The sequence below is a fragment of the Mirounga leonina genome, unplaced genomic scaffold (genome assembly GCF_011800145.1).
Source record: "Mirounga leonina isolate KUSES-001 unplaced genomic scaffold, KU_Mleo_1.0 Mir_114, whole genome shotgun sequence".
NCBI classification, from domain to species: domain Eukaryota; kingdom Metazoa; phylum Chordata; class Mammalia; order Carnivora; family Phocidae; genus Mirounga; species Mirounga leonina.
In genome coordinates this window covers 10,448,050-10,472,364 of record NW_023270265.1, presented here as the reverse complement: position 1 = coordinate 10,472,364, position 24,315 = coordinate 10,448,050, and the positions used below count along the sequence as shown (strand labels likewise).

General features: G+C 54.0%; 1 protein-coding gene across 1 annotated transcript; it reads right to left on the bottom strand.

Moving 5' to 3' along the window:
• Window positions 1-2,161: 2,161 nt before the first annotated feature.
• On the bottom strand, window positions 2,162-23,488 carry CDHR1 (cadherin related family member 1). The gene is made up of 17 exons (XM_035020290.1): window positions 23,434-23,488; window positions 22,734-22,829; window positions 21,613-21,758; window positions 20,559-20,609; window positions 19,703-19,792; window positions 18,434-18,520; window positions 17,137-17,253; window positions 15,952-16,095; window positions 14,123-14,201; window positions 12,620-12,720; window positions 9,862-10,065; window positions 9,206-9,358; window positions 7,517-7,681; window positions 6,955-7,022; window positions 6,233-6,461; window positions 5,115-5,372; window positions 2,162-4,472 (listed from the first exon to the last, which is right to left on the bottom strand). The coding sequence occupies exons 1-17, from the start codon at window positions 23,486-23,488 to the stop codon at window positions 3,936-3,938; spliced, it is 2,580 nt and encodes an 859-aa protein (XP_034876181.1). The 3' UTR covers window positions 2,162-3,935.
• Between the last annotated feature and the right edge of the window lie 827 nt (window positions 23,489-24,315).

Below are 24,315 nucleotides of genomic sequence, written 5' to 3'. Positions count from 1 at the left end.
CCTATAATCATTATTATTATCATCTACAAAGGGAGGCTACAGAATCCTGATTCCCACCTAGTCTCATGTGATTCTGAGCTTCAGGCTTATTTTTCCAGCCCTGTGTCCCTAGCGTCTCAGCACCAAGCACAAGTGTTTATTACATGAATGAGGCTATAATCCCCACTCCCTTCCCCTATTAAATGTTTCAAGCTTTCTTATTAAACCCCTGAGAGGTGATTGTCTCCTCTTATCTGGGTGCACATGGAGTGGAGGTTTCCCCGTGAACCCCAGAGAACCTCATTGTCCCTCCAGGCAGCTCTGCTGCTGGTGATCCTTCTCAGGATTTAAACTCACATCTGTCTTTTTGCAGCTTCTCCACGGGCCTGTGGCAGCCTCAGTCCTCACATGGCAACCTCCCCATTCTCCCTGTCCTTCCCCCTGTGGCCAGGGCCCTTGAGGACTGTCAGAGAGGCATCACTGCCTGCCAACAGATGCCAACATCCATACTAGGTGGGCTGACCCTGGCTTCTCTCGAAGCTTCCTGTCCTCAGAGTAGCAGCATTGCACAAGGCCTCAGAGAAGTGGGAGGCTCTGGCTGTGCACCAGCTTTTGTCACATTTTGCCAGCTGGACTCTGAGGGACAGCTGCTCTGTCCCGAGTCCCACAGGTTCTCTTAGGGATAGTCTCCTCGGTTCCTGACTCCTTTGGGATGCAGATGCTCCGCACAGGGTCCCCAGCTGCACAGATCCAGAGCTGTGGCATCTGCCCTGCCCTCCTCCACCTCTCCTCTCTTCATACAAAGGAGAGGCTCCAGGGCCTATCAGTGGGTGGAAACATCCTGGAGGTCAGCACGAGCAGGAGTCCTCGCCTCCAGGATATGGTGCTCCAGCATGCGGACATCCTCAAAGGTGCTCTCATACCTCTAAGAATAGCAACTGTCTCCTCAGCTTATATCAGCAGACACAAAGCTGCTGCTGGATGCTTTACATAGATTAGCTCCCGTCACCTTCACGGCACTGATTTTTTATACCACGTATTGATGTGGGAAGTGAGGCCCAGGGAGGCTTAGTCTCTTGCCCAAAGTCACACACGTAAGCAGCAGAACCAGGATTCAGACCCAGGGCTGTCAGACTGGAAAGTACCATGTTATTTCATATAGTTAGAAAGTCTGACCTCAACCATAGGAAAAAACACACACTGTCCTGCAGGTTTCCTGGAGACACGTCTGTTGATTATCCATTCCTTTTTTAGGGCCCAGAAGTGGGAGAGTCCTCCTAACCTGAAACCCCTGCCTCCCAGCTCTTTAGCTGGAGGCTTAAAATTGTGCCAGCTTAGAGGCCAGGCCTGTCCCAGCATGGCTGGGCAGCAGTCCCTTGGCCCCCGCCATTCCCTCATGCAGTAGAACTTGGCCAAGCCTCACTCCCACTGGATGGGTGTCACTTCCAGTACCTCCACATTTGCTGGAACCCTAGGTTTGGCCATACCTTCCTATTCTTTCTCAGTATGGCTCTTGCCAGCAGCTAGGTACTTTCCCCATACTTCCCAGTGCAGGAGGTTGCCCCAAAGGCCCTGTTTTCCAAGACTGCCTCTACCTTGGTTCAAGTTCTGGATTTGTCCCAAAGCCCACACCCCACCCAGGGCTTGGATGCTGCCCTGAGCTTCTAGCCCAGAGGCTCTCATGACCACTGTCCCAGAGACTGCACTTCTGCCCAGGCTTTCGTGTCCATGCCAGGTCTCCCAATCCCTGCCTCTGCTGGGTAGGGCTGGGGGATAATTGGTTCTAGCTCCAGAGTCCATTCCTTCCCAAGCAACCCGGCTGGGGCTTGTCCTGCTCAGGAGAAAAGCCCAGTCCAGGCCCCTGGTGAGTTAGGATCGGATAGACAAGCCCCACAAATATTACCATTAGAGGTATACGTGTGGCCATTTGCACAAAATTTTGCAGCCTCCCACGGAGTCAGATCTCGGGGTTAGGGGATGAATCCACCCACCGAAGGAGCCAGGAGGCAGGCCGAGCATGGCTGTCAGGGAGACTGGTCCCTATGAGTCAGCTAATGCACATGGAAGCAGGGGGCAGGAGGTCAGCTTGGCCCTTGCTTAACAGATTTTATTGACCATTTACAAAAGAGGTTGATCACATGCAAATTGGAAGGATGCCGTATTCCCCATGCAGGGCAAACATGGTCCAGCACAGTCCTCTCCTGAAATATACGCTGAAAAATGCCTCTTTGATCAGGCTGGGCTCCCAGCTTGTTAGATTTCATCTCTTAATACACTCTGGGGTGGGGATTGCAGAAACCCCAGCAAGGAACTTACACACACCGGCACATCTAAGTAACACCTCAAAACACAGACTCAGAAATCAAGAAAACCGCATGTGCATCTAATCGGTTTAAATAAAATCACTGATGATACTCTGGAGCGATTATTAGTGAGGGGAGCAAGATGCAAAGAACCGTCTCCCTGCACACGTCTAGATTCCTTATAAAGCAGTTTTCCTGAAAGTCGGGCAGAACTTCTTTGCATTAAACATAGAGGTCTGTGTGTCTTTTTCCTGGGGCAGGTTGTCACAAGCTGACGAGGTGTGGTTGGTCAGGGGCAAACGTCGAGAAGCCAGGAGCCCTCAGACCAGGTCTCTGCTACCAACCTGCTGTGTGGCCTCTACCAATCACTCCTCCTTTGGAAACCCATCTGTCACCCTGGCAAAACGGAGGCTTGGGCTGGATGTGCTGCCCGTCTTTGGTCCTCTCTGACGGTGGCTGGCCAGGGCTGCGTGGGGCATGTGGTGGGGGAGAACAGGACAGGAGGAGCCTCAGTCAAGGGCAGTGACATCGTCCAGCCCTGACTGCCACGGATCAGGGGTGGCACTCAGACGCAGCACAGGCCCTCCTGGGGGTGTTTGGCAGAATAGCCTGAAAGGCTCCTAATACTTTCTGGAAGAGTTGCACCCCAGAGGATTGACCTGCAGAAAAATACTCTGCGTTTGTGCTGCTTTGCACTTGGCTAAAGCCCTTGTTACCACATATTTATTTCAGTCTCCACCTTGGACCTGTGAGTGAGGCAGTGAAGACTGACTTACTTCATTTTACAGATGAGGAAGTGAGTGATCAGGGAATTTAAACGGCTTTCCCAAGGTTATACCATGTGAGCAGGATAAAAACAGATCTCTCCAAAATTCAGCCCTGCACTGTCTCTTCAAGGACTCCTGGAAGGGCAGCACCTTAGGGTGGGGCTTGTAGCTCTTCGGGATGTCTCTAGGACTCCTGCATGGCTCCAGCTTGGACATTTTTGGGCCCGCCTGGGACAGCCCTGGCTGGGGCCATTTCATACCTCTGTGCCCCTGGTCCCGTGCGGATATAGCAGGGACCCATGGTCTCTGCCCAGACACCATCCTCCATCTTTCCAATGGCTTTGAGGAACAGCCCCACAGTTGGCGTGAGTTTTCAGGGCATCACTGCCCGGTCCTGATGCATTTGTTCTCCTATAGCCTGCAAGGGTCACTGACCACAACCTTAGCCAGGGCTGAACTTCCTTTTCCTGTTCCTGCTCTTAGTGGGAGGCTTCAGGATCCAGGTTCTGGTTGGCCTTGCCACATGCAGCCAGGGCCCTGATCCTCCACTGAGGATGCTGAGGCCGCAGGAGGACCTGAGGGACTCGGCGAGGTCTGAGGTTTGTGAGTAGAAGACACCCAGAGCTGGCTCTTTGTTGATTCCCAGCCTCTGGGGAATGGGGGGTGGGGGGCACATAACTGTGCCAATAATCTGGGTGATGAGGAAGTATTTGCAGTTGCAGCCCATAAACAGAGAAATCCCTCATCCAAGGCATGTCCAGAGCCGTGGATATGGGGCTTACATCATGGTACAAAACAGAGGTGACCCTAAGGAGCAGGTGGTGGGGAGCATGGTCCAAGTAGTAGGAAAGTTGGGCTGGGGAAATGAGGGTCCACAGGACACATACTAAAAGTAAGCCTTATTACCTACACCCTTCTTCTCAAACTTCTGCCTGAGCTCAGAGACCAGAGCTGATTGGATGGGGCTTCCCACCTTGGGTTTTGGTGACTGTCGGGGTTGCTTAGGGGTGAGTGAGCCAGAGACTGTAGGCACAGTCCAGGGGGCCATGCCCATCTTGGGTGCCATTGTGGGTGGTGGAGGGGGAGCTGGGGCTTTGGGGGGCAGTGTGCTTCCTAGGCTGTTGTTGTTGCAGTTCTCATTGGAAGGATCCTCTCTGAGCACAAACTTGGCGGCAGCCTTGGTCCTTCTGAACTTGAGCCATTCGATGCGGACGGCATGGGGCGCAGGGTTGGGCCGCTTGCGGAGTACTCGCCGCACAGGCAGGACCTTGTTGGACTTCTTATTACGCCAGAAGGTGGCGGTGGAGATGAGGACGGTTATGGCCACAATGATGGCCATGATGCCAGCCAGGACACCCACAGCCTTCATGGGGTTGTCTTTGGTCTGCATCAGGAAGGTGGCCATGGGGCTTCGGGACAGCATCTGGAAGAGAGAGCCACCCCTTTGCATTCTGCAGCTCCTGCCCAGTCCTTGGAGGAGCTCCCTGAAGCCTGATGGTTTAAAAACCATCTTTCTGGGGTCAGGCATCCCTGGAGAATCCGACTAGCACTATGGGCTTCAGTCCAGAAAAAACGCACACAGAGAAAACGTGATGCATGCAGCTCTCCAGAAAAATGCACACTGAGAGAGGGTAATGCAAGCAACCTCTTTCAGATTAAGAACTCCTGCATTAGCTGGACTCTTTTCTTGGGAGATTAGGGTATTGCTTACCTTTGGTTAAGGAAGGCCTCGTCTGCCCAAATGTATCAGAAACCCCCTAAGTCATGATTTTCTGCCAGATACTGAGCTGAGAACTACACATCATGATTTTACTTCTGCCTTTTAACACCCATGTGAAGGAACCTTCACTATTCCCAATTTATAGGAAAGGAAGTGTCAAAAGGTATTGAAACAAGGATTTCTGCTTGATTCTAAAGCCTATGTGTCTGATGGCAAAGGCAGGCTTTGCTAGCACTGAGTGTCTTTTGGAGGGAGACTGGAGATCGTCTTTCTTCCTCTGATCACACTGCAGCAAGGCCTGAGCTGACCCTCCGACCCTCTTCCCAACACAGACTTGGTACCCACCTCAGTGTCTGTGATGTCAATCTTGAGTAAGGCCGTGGTGCTGAAGGATGGGGAGCCACGGTCCTTGGCCTGCACCTCTAGGGACCACGTGAAGTCCCCACTAGGTGTAATGTTGTACAGGGCATCGAGGGAGCGGATGGAGTTCTTGAGCCGGATCTCCCCCGTGTGCGCATCGATGTCAAACACGTTGGCGGGCTCTGCGTGGGTGATGGAATAGTCCACCAGGTTGTTGGGCTCCTCTGCGTCCTGGTCTGTGGCCTGTGTGTGGGGAGGGTCAGACAGAGCTGGGCTTCGAGGATGACACTTGTATACCCTGGCTAAACCAATAAGTCCTATGTGGCTTGCTGGGTTGATGGGAAAATGGTCCTAGCCCTACTTGGAGTGAACTGGAGTTGGGAGAAGTATTGAATGAGCCAGGGTCTGTGCCAGCCCCCTACGTGTGTTACACCATTCCATCCTCAGAACAAGTCTGGGCAGTAGGTATTGTTAAAAAAACAAAAGCTAAGTGACTTGTCTAAGGATGGATACAGAGAAGGAGGGGAGCTGGGATTCAAAGTCCAGTCTGTTGGGTTTCAGGGTTCATGCTTCTTCCACGTTGGGAAGACAGTGTCTCATAGCACTGCTTTGAAAGCCGGCCAACCGGCTGTGTGAACAAAGACAAACCACTTAAACTACCTGAGCCTCGTTTCTTTTATGAAGTGGCAATGATATCTTCTCTCTTAGAGGTTATTTCTGGGTTGAGGTGAGGATGGGGCTATATAACGTACCTTAAAAACCCCTGCTCATTGTGGGAAGCCAATAAATTTTATTTTGAAATAAATTCTTACGCCACAGTGCCTCTTGCAGCAGCTAGAACAAGGCTTTCAGGGAAGCTTCATTGCTTTCTTTCTTTTTTTTTTTTTAAAGATTTTATTTATTTATTTATTTTGAGAGAGAATGAGAGACAGAGAGCATGAGAGGGAGGAGGGTCAGAGGGAGAAGCAGGCTCCCTGCCGAGCAGGGAGCCCGATGCGGGACTCGATCCCGGGACTCCAGGATCATGACCTGAGCCGAAGGCAGTCGCCCAACCAACTGAGCCACCCAGGCGCCCCTGAAGCTTCATTGCTTTCAAAGCTCACCTCAATTTTCACTGGGGTCCCCAGCACCATTGTCTTCTCCTGGATACTCTTTCCAAACTGAGGGTAGTGGTCATTGACATCCAGGAGAGTGACGAACACCTCAGCCAGGCTGTATTTGCCCTCCATGTCCTCTGCCTTCACGTAGAAGTTGTACCTGGCCGTGGCCTCGGCGTCCAGGCTGGCCCAGGGCTGAGTGTAGATGATCCCGGTGGATGGGTGGATCAGGAAGCTGCCAGGCATAGGGAGCTCAGGCTTGGGAGTGCACAAGCACAGGAGTGTGCATGGAGGTACGAGTGTGCGTGCACACACACACACACACACACACCCCTGCAGGAGTGACCTACCTCCAAAGCGTTATGCAGCTTCTCCAAAGTAGCCCACCTGACCCTCTCTCCGGCCCTGCAGTCTGACTGTGGGAGGCAGGCCCACCCATCTACTCATCCACGTATTAACCCTGAACTTAGCTGGACTTACACTCACCCTCTCCACCCAGGGCCTGCCCTTCCCTAGTTCCAGGCCATGACGGTGACCCTTCTTCTCTCAGATCCCAGAACCTTTGCCTCGGGCTCTCTGCTTCCCTTTCCCTCCTTGGGCTTGTGCTCATTTTTCCAACCAAGGTTCTATCCTTTCCAGTCCCTCCTGCCTTCTGCCCAGATCCCCTCTGCCCCCTGCCTCCCAAATCCCTTGTCCGAGGCCCTGTCCAGGATTCTGGATCTACTTACGGGTCTGCCCCGGACCCATAGATGGAGTATTTGACTTCGCCCCACGGACCTGTGTCTGGATCTACAGCCTGGAAGAGAGAAAGGTCCTAGAGGTCCCTGCCCTTTGTCGGGGCATGTTGGCAGCTCATGTGTCTGAGGGCTGCTTTCCATGGCAATACAAGGGGCTTTGGGGTTACCCAACTGGGGAGAAACTTATCTAAAGGACTGCTCTAGAGCCCTAGTTTTCTATCCGGGAGGTCTCAACTGTTGGAGGAACCAAAAGGTTTAGATCTGGAAGGCATGTATCCCTCCTTTGTAAATGAGGAAGGAAAAGATGGGTCCTGTGCCCTGACTTTAGGGTTTATGCCTATGTCCTCCTTAGAGTCCTGAGAGGTATTGTTACCCCATTGTACAGAAGAAGAAACTGAGCCTCAGAGAGGTCAGGTAGCTTGTCTAAGGACACAGTTAATGAGTTTGGGCTTTGCGATTCAAATTGGAACCCAGGTTTGTCTGATTTCATCAGACCCCCTTCAGTGGGGGCTCCTAACCCCAGACCCAGTCCCCATGCTAGTTCCCAACACACTGTGACAGCCACCACGTTGGAGCCCCCTGGCGCATTCTCAGGGATCCTGGCAATGTAGTAGTGGGAGGTAAACTTGGGCACATTGTCATTGGTGTCCAGGAGCTGGATCACAACATCAGCTGTGGAGCTGAACTTCTCTGGAGTGTTCACTTCAATGGCCAGTAGCTGGGGAAGGAAAGAAAATAAGGACTTGTCTGGGTGGGGGTCACCAAGCAGAAAGCCTTCCCACTTCTGTCTCAGCAGGGTCCAGCACCAGCCTGCCTTGCTCCGCCTTACTCTCAGTCTCCAGCCTGCGATGCCTTCCACCACCTGCAGGGGGCACCTCTAAGGCCCACTGTCTTGAAAGGCCTGCTTTCTTGCAGTTCTTAGAGTTGTATTTGGGCCAATTTCTTTTGTCCCATTGATTTGCATATTCCTTTTTAGTTTCAATTTCAAAAATTATTTTGTTATATCATATAATTTAATACTTGTTAGGGAAGTTCCTGCCTCATATTCTTTCTTTCTGTTTTCCTGACTATTCTTACAGGTTTATTTCTCCAGATACAAAAACCAGTGTAATTACGTTAAATTCCCTCCACCTCACCAAAGGAAATTCCAGGTAAGACTTAGTTGAAATGATATTGGATTCTTTATTCACTTGATAAGAATTTGCATTTTTTAAACAGGATGCGCCTTTACATTTCTTGCTTTCTTTATATCTCTTTGTTAAATTCTTGTGCTTTTTGTTATTTAGATGCTGCATATTTCTTATTATCCTCATTCCTAGGAATTTTATCTTTTAGTTGTTATTATAAAAGAGGATCTTTTATTCCATTATTCTCTTTGCTATTTTTCATATGTAAGAACACTCTCAAATTTTGTGTATTAAGTTTGTAATCAATCATGTTAGCAACTTTGCTGTGTTTGTTTTTCCAACATTTCTTAGATTTGTCTAAGCAAACAATAACACCATCTACAAATAATGATAATTTTGTCTCTTCCTTTCTAATGTTCATACCTCTTATTTCCTTTCTTTATCCAAGGAATAACGTTACTCCAGGAATAGTGCTAAATAATGTGATAGCAGGCATCCACAATTTGTTCCTGACTTCATAGGAAGCTTTTAGAATTGCACTTTTAAGCATGATGTTCGCTGTAGTGGTATGTATGTATAATTATAAATAATTATAACCGTTTAAATAATATCAATGAGGTATGTTTTTCCTTTTTATTAATATATAGTATTTATGTTTATATATAATAGTCATTATTTACATATGTTCATAATTTTAAACAATCACAGATACAAAGGAGTATGTTTTTCATCTTCTGCTAAAGTTTTTACCAGAATTGATGACAGATGTCAAATGCATGTGAGAAATACGTTTATCTTGATAATCAAATAATATTTCTGTCTCAATCTATTAACATGGCATCTTGAATGCTTTGCTTTCCTGGGACAGTCATAATTTAGGACCGGGACTCAATGAGGCTATGTGAGCAGTGAGAGCAGGCTCTTGTACCCTCCCCTCTTCCCACCTCCCACTCATGCTCCCCAGTCAGCAGGAGGGGCAGAGGAACTGAGAGGAAAAAAGGAGGGCCAGGAGGGGCAGGAGGTGACAGGGACCCCTCAGTAATGAATCCAGGAGCTGCTATGAGCTCCTAGGACCTCCCTCCCCCCCATCCAGGACGGTGCAGAGCATCACCTACCTTAAAGGTTAGCACTTTGAACTTTTCAAAGTCAATGGCAGCTGAGTTCTCCACAATGATGGTGACTTGGGCTTCATTCATGACTGTCAGTGGGACCACTCGGAAGATGCCCCCAGGTCCCACCAGCCTCAGGTTGAATTTGGCATTGGCTCCCTGGGCGACAGAGTTTGGAGGGAGGCAACAGGGAAGATGAATGAGAATAGAAACTCATTAGATAGTCATGCTAAGCGAGGAGACTTCCTATGCCCTTAACCCTGGCAGGTGAGTATTAGTCTTTCTTTCTGTCGGCCAGGCCATCGAGGATCAGAAAGATTTAGCAGGCTATGGAGACTAAGCCAGGTAACAAACACTTACAGCCTAGCCCTCTGCTGGGCAGAGGAGGTGATGGGAAGTGGTCACAATACCTCTCTGGAGGATCAAATACAGAGGGGCTTTTGTTTGGCTGGCTTTACTTTTTAATTGATTGTGAATGTCTTTAGGCTAAGCAGAGAGTCTTTGGTTAGCTACCCCATCTCTCCCCATCTCTCTCTCTTGGTTACACTCTCCTGTTTCATTCATTTTGTGACCCGCCAGGCCCCTGGCACATAAGCAGTGAAGGCTGATGAGCTCTCAGTCCAGGCCCCTTGGAAGACAGGGTGGAGGGCAGGACCACACACCTGGTCTGAGTCATTGACGGTGATCTTAAGGCCCCGCAGGATCTCTCCCTGAGGTGGGTGCTCATACATGGACAGCTCAAATCTGTTCTGGGGTCCACTCTCTCCATAGAATGTAGGCGGATGGTTGTTGAAGTCCACGATCCTGATGGTGACTGGGACCACGGCCTGGGCAGCTGGGATCCCTGCAGAGCTGACCTCAGTCACCTGGGGTGGGGACAGGTGGCTATTGCTGTGTGGCTGGAGACTCCAAGATGGCCCCACAGATCCCTGCCTCCAGGTATTCATCCTCTTGTATAATTTCCTCTCTTTAAGTGCGGCCTGCCCTAGCAACTTACTTCTGATAGCACATGGCAAAGGTGATGAGATATACTTAGTGATTAGACCACGTAGACTGTAACCTCTGTTTTCTAGCAGACTCTTGCCCTTGCTGGCTCTGATGAGACGAGTAGCTGTGTTGGAGAGGCTCATGTCTCAAGGAGCTAATGGTGACCTCTAGCCAACAGCCCACTAGGAACTAAATCCTGCCCATGATCATGTGAGCCTGGAAGCCGATCCTTCCCCAGTCGAGTCTTCAGATGAGAACCCAGTCCCAGCCGACAGTTTGATGGCAGCTACATGAGAGACCTTGAATCTGAGGACCCAGCTAAGCTGAGGCTGGAATCCTAGCCCACGGCCACTGTGAGATATAGATGTGTGCTGTCTTAAGTCACTAAGTTTATGGGAATGTTACAACAGCCACAGGCAACAATACAGTGCTAGTACTGACCCATTTCACAGATGAGGCACAGAGGGGTGAAGTAGTCACCTGGGGTCACACAGCTAGTGAGTGGCAGAGCTGGAGCAGGAAGAACTCGGGTGTGTCTGATTCCTTAATCAGTGCTCTCTCCATCTCCCCACACTGGCCCCTCTTTGCAGGCAGACAGATATGGGCTCAAATCCCAGCTCTGCCACATTCTGTCTGGTGTCCATTTAGCCGTGGGAAGGCTGCAGGGAAGGGGGGCTGCAAAGCTAGGGCCGAGAATCCACAGGTTCCGTGTGAACCACTCCCTGTGACAGATACCATCAAGGACCTCCTTCCCCTTGTTCCATAAGCACACTCTGGCCTTACCTATTCTAAAACTCCCACTCCCCAGACACCACTCCGTCACAGCCTAGCTGCTCTCCTGAAGCCCTTCTCAGAAGCCTACACCTCCATTTTTCCTAATTCCTACTCAGTTCTCAGCGCATCCCCAACTGAGATACTTCACACTAATTTCCATGCTGCATGCAGCACTGTCACCTCCTTTGCCTTCCTGAGTGTCCTCTGCTAATGTGACTTTGCTCTGTGCAAGCTCCTCTCTACCTCTCTGATCTCTCCTGGGTCTCCTTCACCTGCTCCACCCCCCCCACTCAGCCTCCATGTGCCCACAGCTGTGTCTTCAGCCAGTGTTCCTGTGTCCCCACAGCCATCCTCGGGGTGATCCCATTACCCAAACCCACCCTTCCACAGCCGCCTGTATGCTGACACTGTCTCCCCAGGCTCCAAACCTGTATACCCAAACTGTCCGGGTCTGTCCTACCTAGCCTGCCTCCTCTCCTGTGCTCCTGATGTCATGGTACCGCCCCAGACGCCCCATCCCTGTCCCTTCCCTCACCCCGCACAGCCACAGTGTGTGGAGTCGGCCTCCTTCATATTTTGCAATTTGTCTGTTTCTACTGTTCCACCTCCCCTCATCCCCAAGGGCCTTCTCGATTTACCACCTTGACTAATGGCTCTGCCTCCCTGCTTCTTGTCCAGTTCTCTCCAAACTCAAGTTGGGACCAGTGTTCTCAAACCCTAGGCTGGGACTGGTGCACAGAATCACTTGGGAGCTCAGAAGGTGCAGAGTCCTGGGTTTCTCCCAGACACACTAACTTCCTGTCGCCAGGACCGGGTCCTGGAAATCTTTGTTTGCCAAACTCTTTAAATCTGAGAACCCCTCCCCCCTCCCCGGTCTAAAGCAGACAGAATGAGCTTTTTAACAAGACTCTAATCATGCTCAGAACCCTTCAATGGCTCTTTACTGCTCTTGGACAGGACCAGCCACATAATTTGCAGACCCAGTGAAAAATGAAAATATTTTTTAACAAAAATTTTTGTTAAAAATTGTTTTAAAATCTTGTTAAAAAATTATCAAGAATTTCAAGACAGCAAGAGCAGAGCATTACGCCCAGCATGGGACCCTTCTAATGGTGATGCCTGTGTAATTACATAGACCACATGTCCACAAAACTGGCCCTGTTCCAGGAAAAAAACTATATCTCATATTCAGGGCCTTCACTCCTCTGGCCCCAGCCTGGATCCAACCATTTCTCTGTCTACATGCTGCCTGTGGACCCTTTGCTCTAGCCCCATGACTCCTTGCTGCTTCCCTAGTACATCATGTGCTCTCCCCTCCAGCCTTGGCTCATGGGGCTTTCCTAGCCCACACTGCCTCCAGTCCGTCCTCATCCCCACTAGTGATGCCCTTCACCACCGATCACCACCTGTTGGGTCCTACCCATGTTCAAGACCTTGCTGTTTCAGTCCTAACTTCTTGTGAATTCACGTCTCCCCTTGCCAGGGGCTTTGTGTGCGTCTGCTGCAGGATTCACACAGGCTATGTGACGTAGGTGCTCTCTGGAGCAACATCTAGCTCCCTCCCTGGGTAGAAGGTGGGTGGTGGGAGTGGGCTGGGTCTCATCAACTTTGGAATCTCCCAGGGCCGGAGGGTAGGAGGGAAGGCCAAGCTAGAGGTACCTGTACGTGCAGCTCATACACCTCTCTCCTGAGCTGGGCAGGGCTCTGCATGACAGAGATGACTCCAGACGTCTCATTAATTTCGAAGTCTCCGTTACTCCCTGGCAAGGGGGAAAGATGCACCCTGCAGTTGCACACACGGCCATGGGAGGCGCAGGGGAGCCAGGCCAGGCAGGCAGCCTCGTGCTCCTCAGGCATTCCCTCACTGAAGTGTCTATAGAATGTAATTCTATCATCTGGATCCTGCCAGTGAGGAAACTGAGTTTCAGAGGGGCTAAGTTATTTGTCTAAGATTACACAGCGCGTGGACAGCCGGGACTTAAACTCACTTCTGAGTCTGGCTTTCAGGTTTCACAGAACTGGCTTCTCTTATGTGCCCTGTGTGTGCATGTGTGTGTGCACACGTGTGTGTGTGATGGCCAAGAGAGAGGGACAAACAGCCACACAGGTAGGGAGATAAGGAGGGGGAGAGACAGGAGAGAAAGGGAGGGAGGGAAGAGGCAGAGGCTGCAGGAGGAGGAGCAGAAGAGGGAGAGGAGAGAAGAGATGTGGATGGTGGGTGCTGGGTAATTGTGGGAAGGCTGCAGAGGTGGAGGGGTGGGAACGAGGAGCAGTCAAGGGGGGTCTGTGCACCTGGGGAAAGGAGCCTGCTTGTGATGGTGCCACATTCATGCATGCGTGAGCTGCTGGAGAGAGAGAATGCACAAGGCATATCCTAGGGATAGGGCTGGAGAGGCGATGGGGTCTGAGTGAGAGCACACAGACATGCGCATGACTGTGATCAGACACCCACGCTGTGGGGACTGGCTACTGGGGGCCACAGAACCCACCCGGGGCCACCGTGACCTGCTCAGTTGCTGCTCAGTTGTGCAAAGAACAGAGTCTGGGAGCCAGAAGACTTAGGTTCAAATCCAGTGGGAATGTGGGATGGCCCTTTAGCTTCTCTGAGTTTCAGTTCTCTCATCTGTATATAGGGCTAATAGTATGAAATGCCGTATCATCGTTGCATTTAATTCTTTTAATTCAACCATATGCTCTAGGCCAGAAATATAAAACAATGAGAGGGGTGTCTACGTGGCTCAGTCAGTTAAGCGTCCAACTCCTGGTTTTTGCTCAGGTCATGATCTCAGGGTCACAGGATCGAGCCCCATGTCTGGCTCTGTGCTGGGTGTGGAGCCTGCTTAGGATTCTCTCTCTCCCTCTCCCTCTGCCCTTACCCACCCCTAAAAAAAAGAATGAGGGAAAAAAAACCCAGTAACTTTAAAAAGTTACTCCCTGTTGCTAGACATAGTGACAAGCAGGAGCCAGAGCACATGCCCAAGACTTGTCACCTCCTGGAGGGGCCCAACACCACCCGCCCCCCCCACAATACGTCTTGTACTTCTGGCTTTACAAATGAGGAAACTGGGACCCAGAGAGGTCTGGGCAGGTCACTCTGGTCACCCAGCAAGAAGGAGCTTTAGCCCAGCAATGGGTCTGTCCCCAAAGTCGCCCCAGACTCACCATTCAAGAGGCTGTAGAGAATCTGGTTGGGTTTGCCTTGATCTCCATCCATGGCAACCACCATCAGTACCTCTGAGCCCTTGGGGGGACAGAAGCAGCTGCCTGAGACCAGTGTGTGATGCTGGGGCTCTCCCTTCCCCAGATACTTGCCCCCATCAGAGGGGAGGTGCCACTGCCACCCAAGAAAAGGGCCAGGCCTCTGTGTGGCCCCACACCTGCTCTACAGGGAGACCAGAGCACCCACTGGCTCCCAGAGCTGGAGAGACAGCCTGAGCCCTGCTTCTCCCCACCATATCGGTTCACACATGGCCGCCCAGGGACATTCAGGCCCCCACAAGTGGGCCTCCGCCTCACACCCCTCCTTTCCCACACACCACACTCAGCTCTGGCCTCTACTGTCCAGCCCTCAAGGCTCACCCTTGCTGCCTCATCCACCTTTTGTCTTCAGAGGTACAGGGAGGGAGTCAGACACAGGTGAGAGAGGGGCTGGGCACAGAGGGGTCCAATGCAAAGTCCAGGAATGAGGACGCTCTCCTGGGGCCCCCAGCTGGGGTGCTGTTCGAAGGGTTTGGGCAGGGATTGCACAACTAACAAGCCTGCTCCACCTCAGCCTGCCACGCCCTCCTAAGCCCCCTACTCCGGCGCTTCTCCTCGGCCTACCCACACTCGTGGCTGCTTCCTGTCTGTCCAAGTGCTGCCTGCTCTCCTTCAGCAACGCTTTCCACCCTTAGCTCCTGGCAGGACAGCTGGCCTCCCCCGGCCCTGTCTTCAGCCCCCACCGGAAGAGCCCGCCATTTCTCCCTCACTCTGCTCATCTCTACCTCGCGGCTACCAGCTTCTGGAGAAGCAGTATTGTAGCTTGCGCCCAGCATGTAAGCGGTCCTCAGTAAGTGCTTTCGTTATCTCATCAAGTCTAGAATCATCAGACCCAGGGAAAGGAAAATTGATAATGCAGTTCAGTTCCACAGAGTCCTTGAGCCGTGGCTGCGTGAAGTCTGGTTCCAGCCTGGTCTCGGCCTCCAGGGAGCTCACGGTCTGCCCGAGGTGAGGGGGCATGTAAATACATGGGTGTACCCTGAGGAGGGGTGTGCCTAGCATGGGAGCAGAGAAGAGGAGCTCCCATCTCAACCAAAGATGTCAAGGAAAACAGTGCCTGGGCTGGCCTGACAAGGGCATGGAGCGTCTGGCCCATGGGCCGGTCTCAGGCAGAGGCTAAGGACACAGTGGGGGCTGGGTGCTGGGAGGCTGGTGAGGACTCGGGGGTGGAGGGGAGGCCAGGCCTTAGATGCCAGGCCTGGGGATAGGACCTTCCCTGAGAGGCCTGAAGACAAGCATAGTCACCACAACACCAGGGGCAAAGACTGCACTGAGGGGGAGGAAGCTGAGGCCATCCTTGGAACTGGGCCTGCGGGACAGCTACTGGTCTGAGCAACCCCAGGCTACGGGCTTGGAGCTGCGGAGGCATAAAGGAATCACACCCTCCTCGTCCACACAAGGTGTAGAAAGAGCCCCACCCAAACCAAGGCAATGGACCACCTTCCAGCCTCTCTTCCCAGCCCTTTTGAGGGCTGAACACTGGCAGCTGGATGAGAGTAAGTGTGAATGAGTGAAGAAATGCCTGTCACAGTCTTGGCGCCCAGCAGGTGTTCCACACACCAGCACCTGCTTCTTCCCCCTTACACTCCCACTGGCAAAAAGACAAGCTCATGCGCTGAGCCTGAGCCAGTCCAGAGCCAGCCATGTGACGAGGGTGACCCAGGGCCAAGCCACAGGGGATCCCGGGGCCATGGTGTCTGGAGGGGACACTGGGCTAGGGGCCAGCCACCCACCGGAAGGGTGTCCTCATACACATAGCCGTAGTAGGGTGTGCCCACGAAGACAGGGGCCATGTCCTGCACGTCCTCCACATTGACCGTGACTGTGGTGGTGGCGGAGAACACGACGTCAGCCCCTCGCAGCTTCCCTCCGCCATCCTGGGGAAGAATCAGAGAGTGAAGGGGGGTCGGGCTCTGGGGGGCCCCCCGTGCAATCTGGCTTCTGCCACTTCCTGGCCTCGAGACCAGCTGCCCTATCTGATTTCTGTTTGGCCCTGTGTCACCTGGAGATCATTTCCGCCTCATAGGGGTTATTTAAATGAGAGGATGCGTGGAGGTTTTAGTCAGCTCACTCAGAAGTGTTCCTTTGGAAAAGAAGAATGAATTCTCTCTCCAGAGGAGGAGGAGTCAGAATATTCTCCCACCTGCCAGGAGCCAAGCCTCAAACACCTCCTGGGAACCTACTAAGAGCACGACTTGGGCCCGCGCCTGAGCCTGCGTGATGCAGGTGTGTGCCCAGAGAGCCCAGCCCTCGCGGCGTATTGGGGAGGGGCTACGGGCTCCAGGGGGCTGGCCTGTGGCCAATATATGACCAGCGAGGGCCTTTCTTTTCCTGGAAAAGAAAATGTTGGTCCCCGAGGGACAGCTGGGGTTTCCCGCCCTCAGGCGACAGAGCGGCCACCTTGGCTGAGCACCTGCTGACTTGCAGATCCCACACCACGCACTTTAGAAGTCTGAGGAACTCAGCTAAGCCTCATGGGTGGGCAGATAAGGAAGCCGAGGATCACAGAGAGGAACAGGTGAGGTGAGCAAGCCCAGGCAGAGACAGGGAGGTGCCTGGAGGCCAGGCTGTGGGGGATGTGAGGGAGCATGGGTCTCCAGGTCATGGCCACCTGGTCCTCCGGAGGGGAACCTGGCCTGTCAGTCCTCATGGGGCGTACACCCTCTTCCAGGAGGGAATATGCCCTCTCCAGCCCACGCACTCCAGCCTCCCTGGAGACTATGTCCATGTCCGGGCAGGGTCCACATCAACAGAGGTTCTGATCAGCCGCACCCCCACCCCCACCCCCATCATATCTTCAGCCCTCCAAAGCGCCCCCACTCCCTTATAGAACCGAACTCTGTTCCAACCCCAGGGCAGCTTCCCTTGACAAAGGCTGAAGAAAGACCAGATGCTCCGCCTTCCTCCCTCTCTGTTACCTTGGCAACCACGGTGACAAAATGCACCCGGGCCTTCTCGTAGTCCAGCGTGGCCCCAGCCCGGAGGCGCAGCACGCCACTGTGGCGGTCCAGGGCGAATTTGGTGGTGTGCACATTCTGTAAGAGTGAGGGGCAGGCTGGTCCTCGGAGGGGGACCCAGGCCGGCCCAGGAATGGCCGCTTTGCTTACTGACAGGGGGTCTTCACTGTCCTTTGTCACAGGAACTCTGGCCTTGTGGTCCCCTCCTGTCCCTCAGCGTGCTCCCGGCAGGGCCCCGGCCTTCTTGCTGCCCAGCTTCCAGCTCAGCTCTGGCCTGGACTTTCTAGCAGGTAGACTTGGCAGCAGAGAGCTCTAACCTACAGGCAGTGGGGGCTCAGAAGCCACAGTAGTGGAGACAGCCTTCAGGATCTTCCCACCCCAGCAAGTAGGGGACTACGGGCCATTCGCAGGCAGCTTGGGGGATGGTGGAAGGTGGGTGAGGACAGGAGGTGATCCTCAAGCTGGAAAAGGGGTTACTGCGTGTCACGAGTTGTTGTGGAGTTTTACGTGTATTTAATCCCCACAAGAACCCGTGAGGATGGGCTTGGGCCGTTCCCGTTCGGCACGTGAGGAAGGAGAGCTGGGAGAGCTAGATGAGGGGTTGAAGGCCCCCGAGGAGGTGGCGGGATCTTTCCAGTACAGGTGGAGCCCAGGGATTCCTCCAGGACCCCTGTTGTCAGCCACCGGGTGGTACTGCCTTGACAGTTGTGAGAGCCCGGGACTAACCTCTGAGGGCCGAGGAGCAGCCACGGGGGTGCAGCTGTGAGAGGCGTGGCTGGTTCCTGAGGAGCCCAGGGAGGAGGACGAGGTGCGGGAAGGGGGTCTCTGCCTTTGATGGGGTTGGGGGGATGGAGAGGGGTGGGGCGGGGCTGTCACTGCTCTGTTCCTCCTGACAGATCCCCCTCTGTCCTTTTCCTCGCCACAATTCTAGGCCCAGGCAAGTTTTTCTACCCTGTGTGGGTGCAATGCGCCCGGCCCTCTCCTGGGGAAGGGATTTCGGTGGGGAGAGCTGAGGGTCCTGGAGACCCAGGGAGAAGGTGGCAGGGAACCGAGAGGGAGCCAGGGTGGGCCGGTCAGGGGAAGACGGCTTCCACCCACGCTCCTCTCATGTCCCCACCAGCCCAGCCCAGCCCGGTGGACCTGAAGTGATGTCTTTGACAATCTTTGGGAATAGTGGAGACTGACTCAGGGCCTTGGTGATGGAGGTGGTGGCCCTCCAGGTGTCCCCTCTAGCCCAGGCCTCTGGTAAGGACCTTACCTGCAAGAAGTAGGTGACAGCCCCTCCAGAGCCTGTGTCCTTGTCCAATGCATGCACCTTAATGATGCTGCTCCCAGCAGGTATGTCCTGAGAGGTCACAGCGATAGTGGGGGGGGGTCAGTCCTGGGACAGGACACAATGCTCAGGGGACTGGGGGTAAGGGAGCCATAGAAAGGTGGAGCCAGGGAGTGAAGGGCTAAAAAGAGGTGAAAAGGTGATGATTAACAAGGGAGCACCCCACTGGGGGAGAGGCAGCCGTGGAGGAGACGTGCCAAGGTCACAGTGGGTGCAGGGAGGAAGGAAAGGGGAAAGAAGGGAGCAAACAGACATCCTCCAAAACTAAGACTCCAAATAGACAAAGGGTTTAAATATGAAATGGAGAAATGGTTAATAGACACATTCCACATAACCAGGGATCACGTACATACCATTCAGAGCCAAAATGGAGTATCTTTCTCCTACTGAATTAGCAAACATTAAAAAATTCGAGAATCCCCAATGTTGGTGAGGGATGGGGAGACAAAGCCCCTCCCACATCCTAGGGGAGAGAGCCAGCAAGGGCTACTCAGGCAGCTCATGCTCTCAGCCTCGTCATTTCACGTCTTAGACCAGATCTTAAGGAAATCATTCTAATTAGCTATATGGAGGTTTTATGTTAATGTTCAGAATTTTACGTTTCTTATGACGGCAAAAATGTAAAGCATCTTAAATATCCAAACGTAAAGGACTAGTTCAGTCAATGATGGAATATGCACTAAATGGAAGCTATTAAGATGACAGTTACCTAAACTTTACAATTACTGAGGAAATGCTTATGTTGTAAATTAAGTGAAAAACAGCATACAGAAAGTGTATGTTTAGTATCATCACAGTTACGTAAATAAGACAAAATAAATGCAGTAATCCCAACATAGCGCGAAAGAACAGCACCAAAATTTGACAATGTTGTCTCAAGCTGGAGGGATTGAGGGTGTTTTTGAAACACATTTTTTTCTACTCTTCTATATATTTCACATTTCCACAATAAACATACATTATGGTTTTAACGGAAAATGGTAAATGGACACTCCTGTGGATAAAAGTGGATGTGTGAGGGGATGGCAACAGAGGTGAGGGGAGGCCATGGAGAGGAGGGCTCTCCGGAGGGCAGTGAGGAGGTGCTCTTCACGCTGGGGCCGGTCTCCTGGGGCAGGTCACAGGGCAGCCCAGAGGGTGGGGAGTGCATCAGGGTGGGAATGCATGGGCTCCACCTAGGGGCCTCTTGCTTACCTCAGGAACTTGGACAACGTAGGGCTCCTGGATGAAACTGGGGGCCTCATCATTAGCATCCGTCACCAGGATCGTGACTTTTTCTGCCACCTGAGAAGGGGCAGAGGGGACAGGAGTTGAGGCTGTCTCCAGAGGCCCCGAGAAGAGGCATCTAGCCTAGCCAGTGGTTGGGACAGCAGGGAGGCTTCACAGAGGAGTGAGATTTAAGCTCTGCAGGAGTTTGTCAGGAGAGAGGGAAAGAGGTGGAAAGGTATGCCAGGAAGAAGGAACAGCACATGCAAAGGCAAAGAGGAGTGATATGTATGGCGAGTTCAGAGGACATAAGCAGATTTGGGGCTAGATGGTTGGGAGAGTGAATATGGGAGAGAAGGTGGGCGAGGCAGATAGTGCCGAATGGGGAGGCCCTGAGTGCCAGACTAGGGCTTAGACCGCATCCTGAGGGCAGTGGGGCCTGCTGTGAGTGCTTTCACAGCCGGCTCTGGCCAGGTCTAATGTTTCACGGTGATGACTCTGGCTGAACTTCAGAGATGGATTGGGGTCAGGTAGCCTGGAAGCTGGGGAACCTCTGAGATCACCCTGGCAAGCAATGATGAGGGCCGGGTGGAAGTGGTGTCTGTGGGGAAGGAGGTGAAGGGGCAGCTAGGTCTGGGTGACTGGGAGGAGCTGGTCGGAGGAGGCAGATGGGAAAGCATCCCCACTGGCCTCCCCTGGTGCAGCCCTGTCCTGGGGGCACATTGGAGCAGATCTTGCTGGGCCTCGGCTTGGATTTGCCAGAGAGCCCCTAGGAGGGAGAAGGAACTGTGGGCAAGCCCAGGGAGCGAGTACTGCCAGGGGGCTGGCTCAGGGGCGCACTTACCAGATTCACGCCGTCTGAAATGCTGATGATGGCCTCGATCTCATCCTCCCTCTGTAAAACATAAGGATTGAGTGAGTGCCTGGGAGTCTGATGTACCTGGGGACCCTGAGGCTGGTGGGGGGGAGGCTCTCCCTGCCCCGACGGAGCCCACCAGAGCAGACCTGGGCATTTCAAGGGAGCCCTGGTGCAAGGCAGGGTGACCAAAAGCTGCCTCTGGCCATGCTTGAGACCTTGTCTCAGCCCATCAGAGGGTCTCAGCTCATCAGAGGTTCTCATAAACCCCCAGTAGTATTAAGGCACAGAGAGAGAATGTTCCACTGCTAGAATGAGGACAGATGCTAACCTAGTGTGCTGGACGTCCCAGGGAGCTGGGGTTTCCTTTTTTTCTTCCTTCCCCTCATCTCTCCCACACCTCTCTGTATTCCACAGTCCAGATCTGCAGTATCTCAAGCACTCCCTAGCCCATGGTGGGACCTCAGTGAGGAAGGGTATTGAGGTCAGCAGGCCCCCAGGAGTGCTGGGGAGGGTACACGATGACACTTTCACCTCGGGGTCCCTACAGCAGCCTCTGAGACCCACTTTTCCTTTCTTTACCCTGGCCTGCAGCGGGTGGAGTCGGTCATCGGACCAGAGCTGGAGGTAAGCCCATGGTGGTGGTCCAGTTAAATGGTCCGCGAGGCCCACCAGCCTGGTGTGGGGTCTCAAAAGAGAAATGAAGCTCAGGCCCTGGCACCCATAGGTTCAGAAAGGTGCAGAGGGATGGAGGAGAGGAGGTTTACCAAACTCAGGCCCACTCTCTAAACCACTCTTTCCCAGGCTGGTTCAGTTAGTAGAACATGCGACTCGTTATCCTGGGGTCATGAGTTCGAGCCCCATGTTGGATGTAGAGCTTACATTAAAAAAAAAAAAAAAAAAAGACTCTTTCTAGCCCTGATCTGCTGTCAGTGTTCTGTGGCTTACAGGACCTCTCCAGGGATGACCTCCAGGGAAACTTCCAGCCCTCAGAGGTTTGTCTGCACACCTGGAAGACAGCACTACTCACACCTCTCCATACCTCTCTGTCCAGCTCTTCAACCAAGGTGATGTTTCCGAAATTGGGGTCAACAGAAAAGACACTTCTAGCGCTGGGGTCAAAGCTGATGTGGTAGGAGACAGGGTCTCCCTCGGGGTCTGTCCCATTTAGGGTATATACATGAGAACCTGGAAGGAGACACAGAAGGGGACACTAGACTCTGGGACCCAACCTTTCCTAAAAGTGGCATCTGTTCAGGACCAAGCTGTTGGTCCTGTTCAGCTGTTTATAAGGTGGGTATTCAATCCAGTGCTAAAAGTCCCGCCCTGAAGTGAGCATTGGCTGCAGGCCTCAGCCCTGTGGGCTGCTTCCCACCCTCTATCATCACTCTTCATAACTGTCAGTGAGATGTTAGTATCAGCCACTGTATGATTGTAATCCATAATACAGATTACAGAGGAGCTTCAGGTCTGCTGTGCCTAACTCCAGGGCCTCTGTCTGGTATTGATTCCTGTCCCAGGAGCCAAGACTGGGGTTCCTTGGGTATGGGCGATGGGAGAAAAGGGAGGCAGCATTAAGACAGGAGGGGTGACCCATGGTGCAGCATTGTGCCCCCATGTCTGGATTAGTTCTTCAGGGACTTCTGAGTAGGTGCATCTTTTACACTGCTATCCTTCTGCTCAGGGTTCCCAAACAAGACAGGGAGAGAGAGGGAAGCAGGGAGAATCTCCTCTTTCCCCTTCACCCTTTCTCATGCATATCCCAGCAAGCTGGATGTTCTTAGGCCTGTTTAAAGCCTCCCGGCTCCGAAGCTCCAGGAGGTAAGTATATTTGCTCAAGGTCACAACAGTGAGTAAGGGGTGGTGCTGTGGCCAAGCCTAGGGGTTATTATCACGCTGCCAAGTGCTGCCTGCTGTCTGGGTGTGGCCCTGTCTCTGGGCCCGCAGCCGGGTCTCCAGGACTGGCCCGGCTTAGGTCTCCATGATAGCCGTGACCTCCTTTCTTGCAACTGCCCTGGGGAATCCAGAGCGCAAACAGGGCGCCCTGGGAGGGCTCACAGCCTGGCACTGGGTGTCTCCATAGGCTCAGAGGAGTCACGGGTTCAGTCCTTGTGTCCAGGGGAACGTGGGCCACCCTCCGGGGCTGGGGCCAGGGCTACTCACCTACAGGGGTGTCTTCTGGGAGGCTGAACAGGGCCATGTTTCCGTTGGTGCTGCCCACCCCGTTGTCAAAGAAGTGCGGGGCGACATTGGCCTGGGCTAGGAAGAGAACAGGCAGAGGCACAGACACAGGGTGGGACAGCTTCACACCTGCACGGTCACACGTCTGGTCCTAGTCTGCCCAGGCTGGCCGTCCCCTCCCCAACCCCAGCACACCGGCAGACTGGGCTGGGAGCTGCAGAGACGGTCTCTCCACCACCACCTCCTCCGGCTCAGGCTTGGCTGGGACTTGTCAGGGGCTCGCACCATCTGGGGCACTTAGAACCCAGGCAGTGGCCAATCTCAACCCACCGATGGACAGACTGGGAACCCCGTGCCCAGAGAGGGGCCGTGCCCTGGCCAAGGTCACACTGGGAGCTGGGACACCCTCCTCTGCCCCAGCAGCCACCAAACCTCCCACCCTGCTTCTGAAGAAGCCGAGGGCCGCGGGGGTCCTGGCGCCAAATCGGGGGTCTCCAGGGTACCTGCCAAACCCGGCAGCTGGAAGGATCACCCCATCCCGCCCCGTCCGGTCCCACCCCCCCCCGCCCGAGTCCCACCGTGGAAGTGAGCGGCCCAGAGCTCTCCCTCGGGCGCCCACCCGGGCAGTGCCGGCACCCGCGCCTCGCCCCGACCCGGCGCTCGGGGGCCCGCGGCCACTCACCCAGGCAGAGGCGCAGCAGCCCCAGGGCCACGGCGGTCCCTGGGCCGCGCCTCATGTCTCCGCGGGCGGAGAGTGTCGCTCGCCGCAGCCGGGCCGGGCGCAGGAGCGCGGACCATGCCCCGGGCCGCGCGAGGGCAGAGACGACCGACGGCGGCGGCGGCGGGAGGGGCGCGGGGCGGGGGCGCTGGGTGGCGCGAGGGCGCTAAGCGGATGACACCGCACGGATCCGCGCCTCTGGAGCGCTCCCGCCGCCGCCAGACGAGACCAATTAGTGCGCGCGGAGGTGAGGGGACCGGCTCCCAGCCGCGGGCGGCGCCGGGAGGGGTGGCGGCGAACTCCTCTCCCTACCACGCCCCCCTCTGCCCAGGTCTGGAGCGCAGGCGCCGAGGGGTCCCCAGCTCCGCAGCCCGGAGGAGCACTGGGGAGGGGGCCAGGTGTCTTCCCGAGATGGCCCTGAGCAGGGCACTGGAAAATTGGGGCTTCTCGGGGTCTCCAAGTTCTGGTGGGCCTGGGCTCCGCTGGGGGTTTCCCTTTTTATGATCTTCCACTGTGGCTTTGAGGGAGTTTGGCAGGGAACAGCCCAGCCTGAGACTAGAGGGGTCCCTCCCTAGAGGAGGAATGTGCAAAAGGGGGTGGATCGACTGGGGGGGGGGGTTCCAGGGATAGTGCCTCTGAAGGCTTGGGGTGGGAGTGAGACAAAGAGGAGGGTTGTTGTAGGGTGAGGAGCAGATGGGGAGGGGTTTTCAGGCCCACCTCACTGGGATCCCAACTCTTTCCTGTCCTGACCCTCAGGCCAAGCCAGCTGTCCCAGTGGGTGGGATAGTTAGCTAGTGTGATCACTAGTGGGGGTCCACATATGTGGTAGGCAGCGGGGGTGGAGGG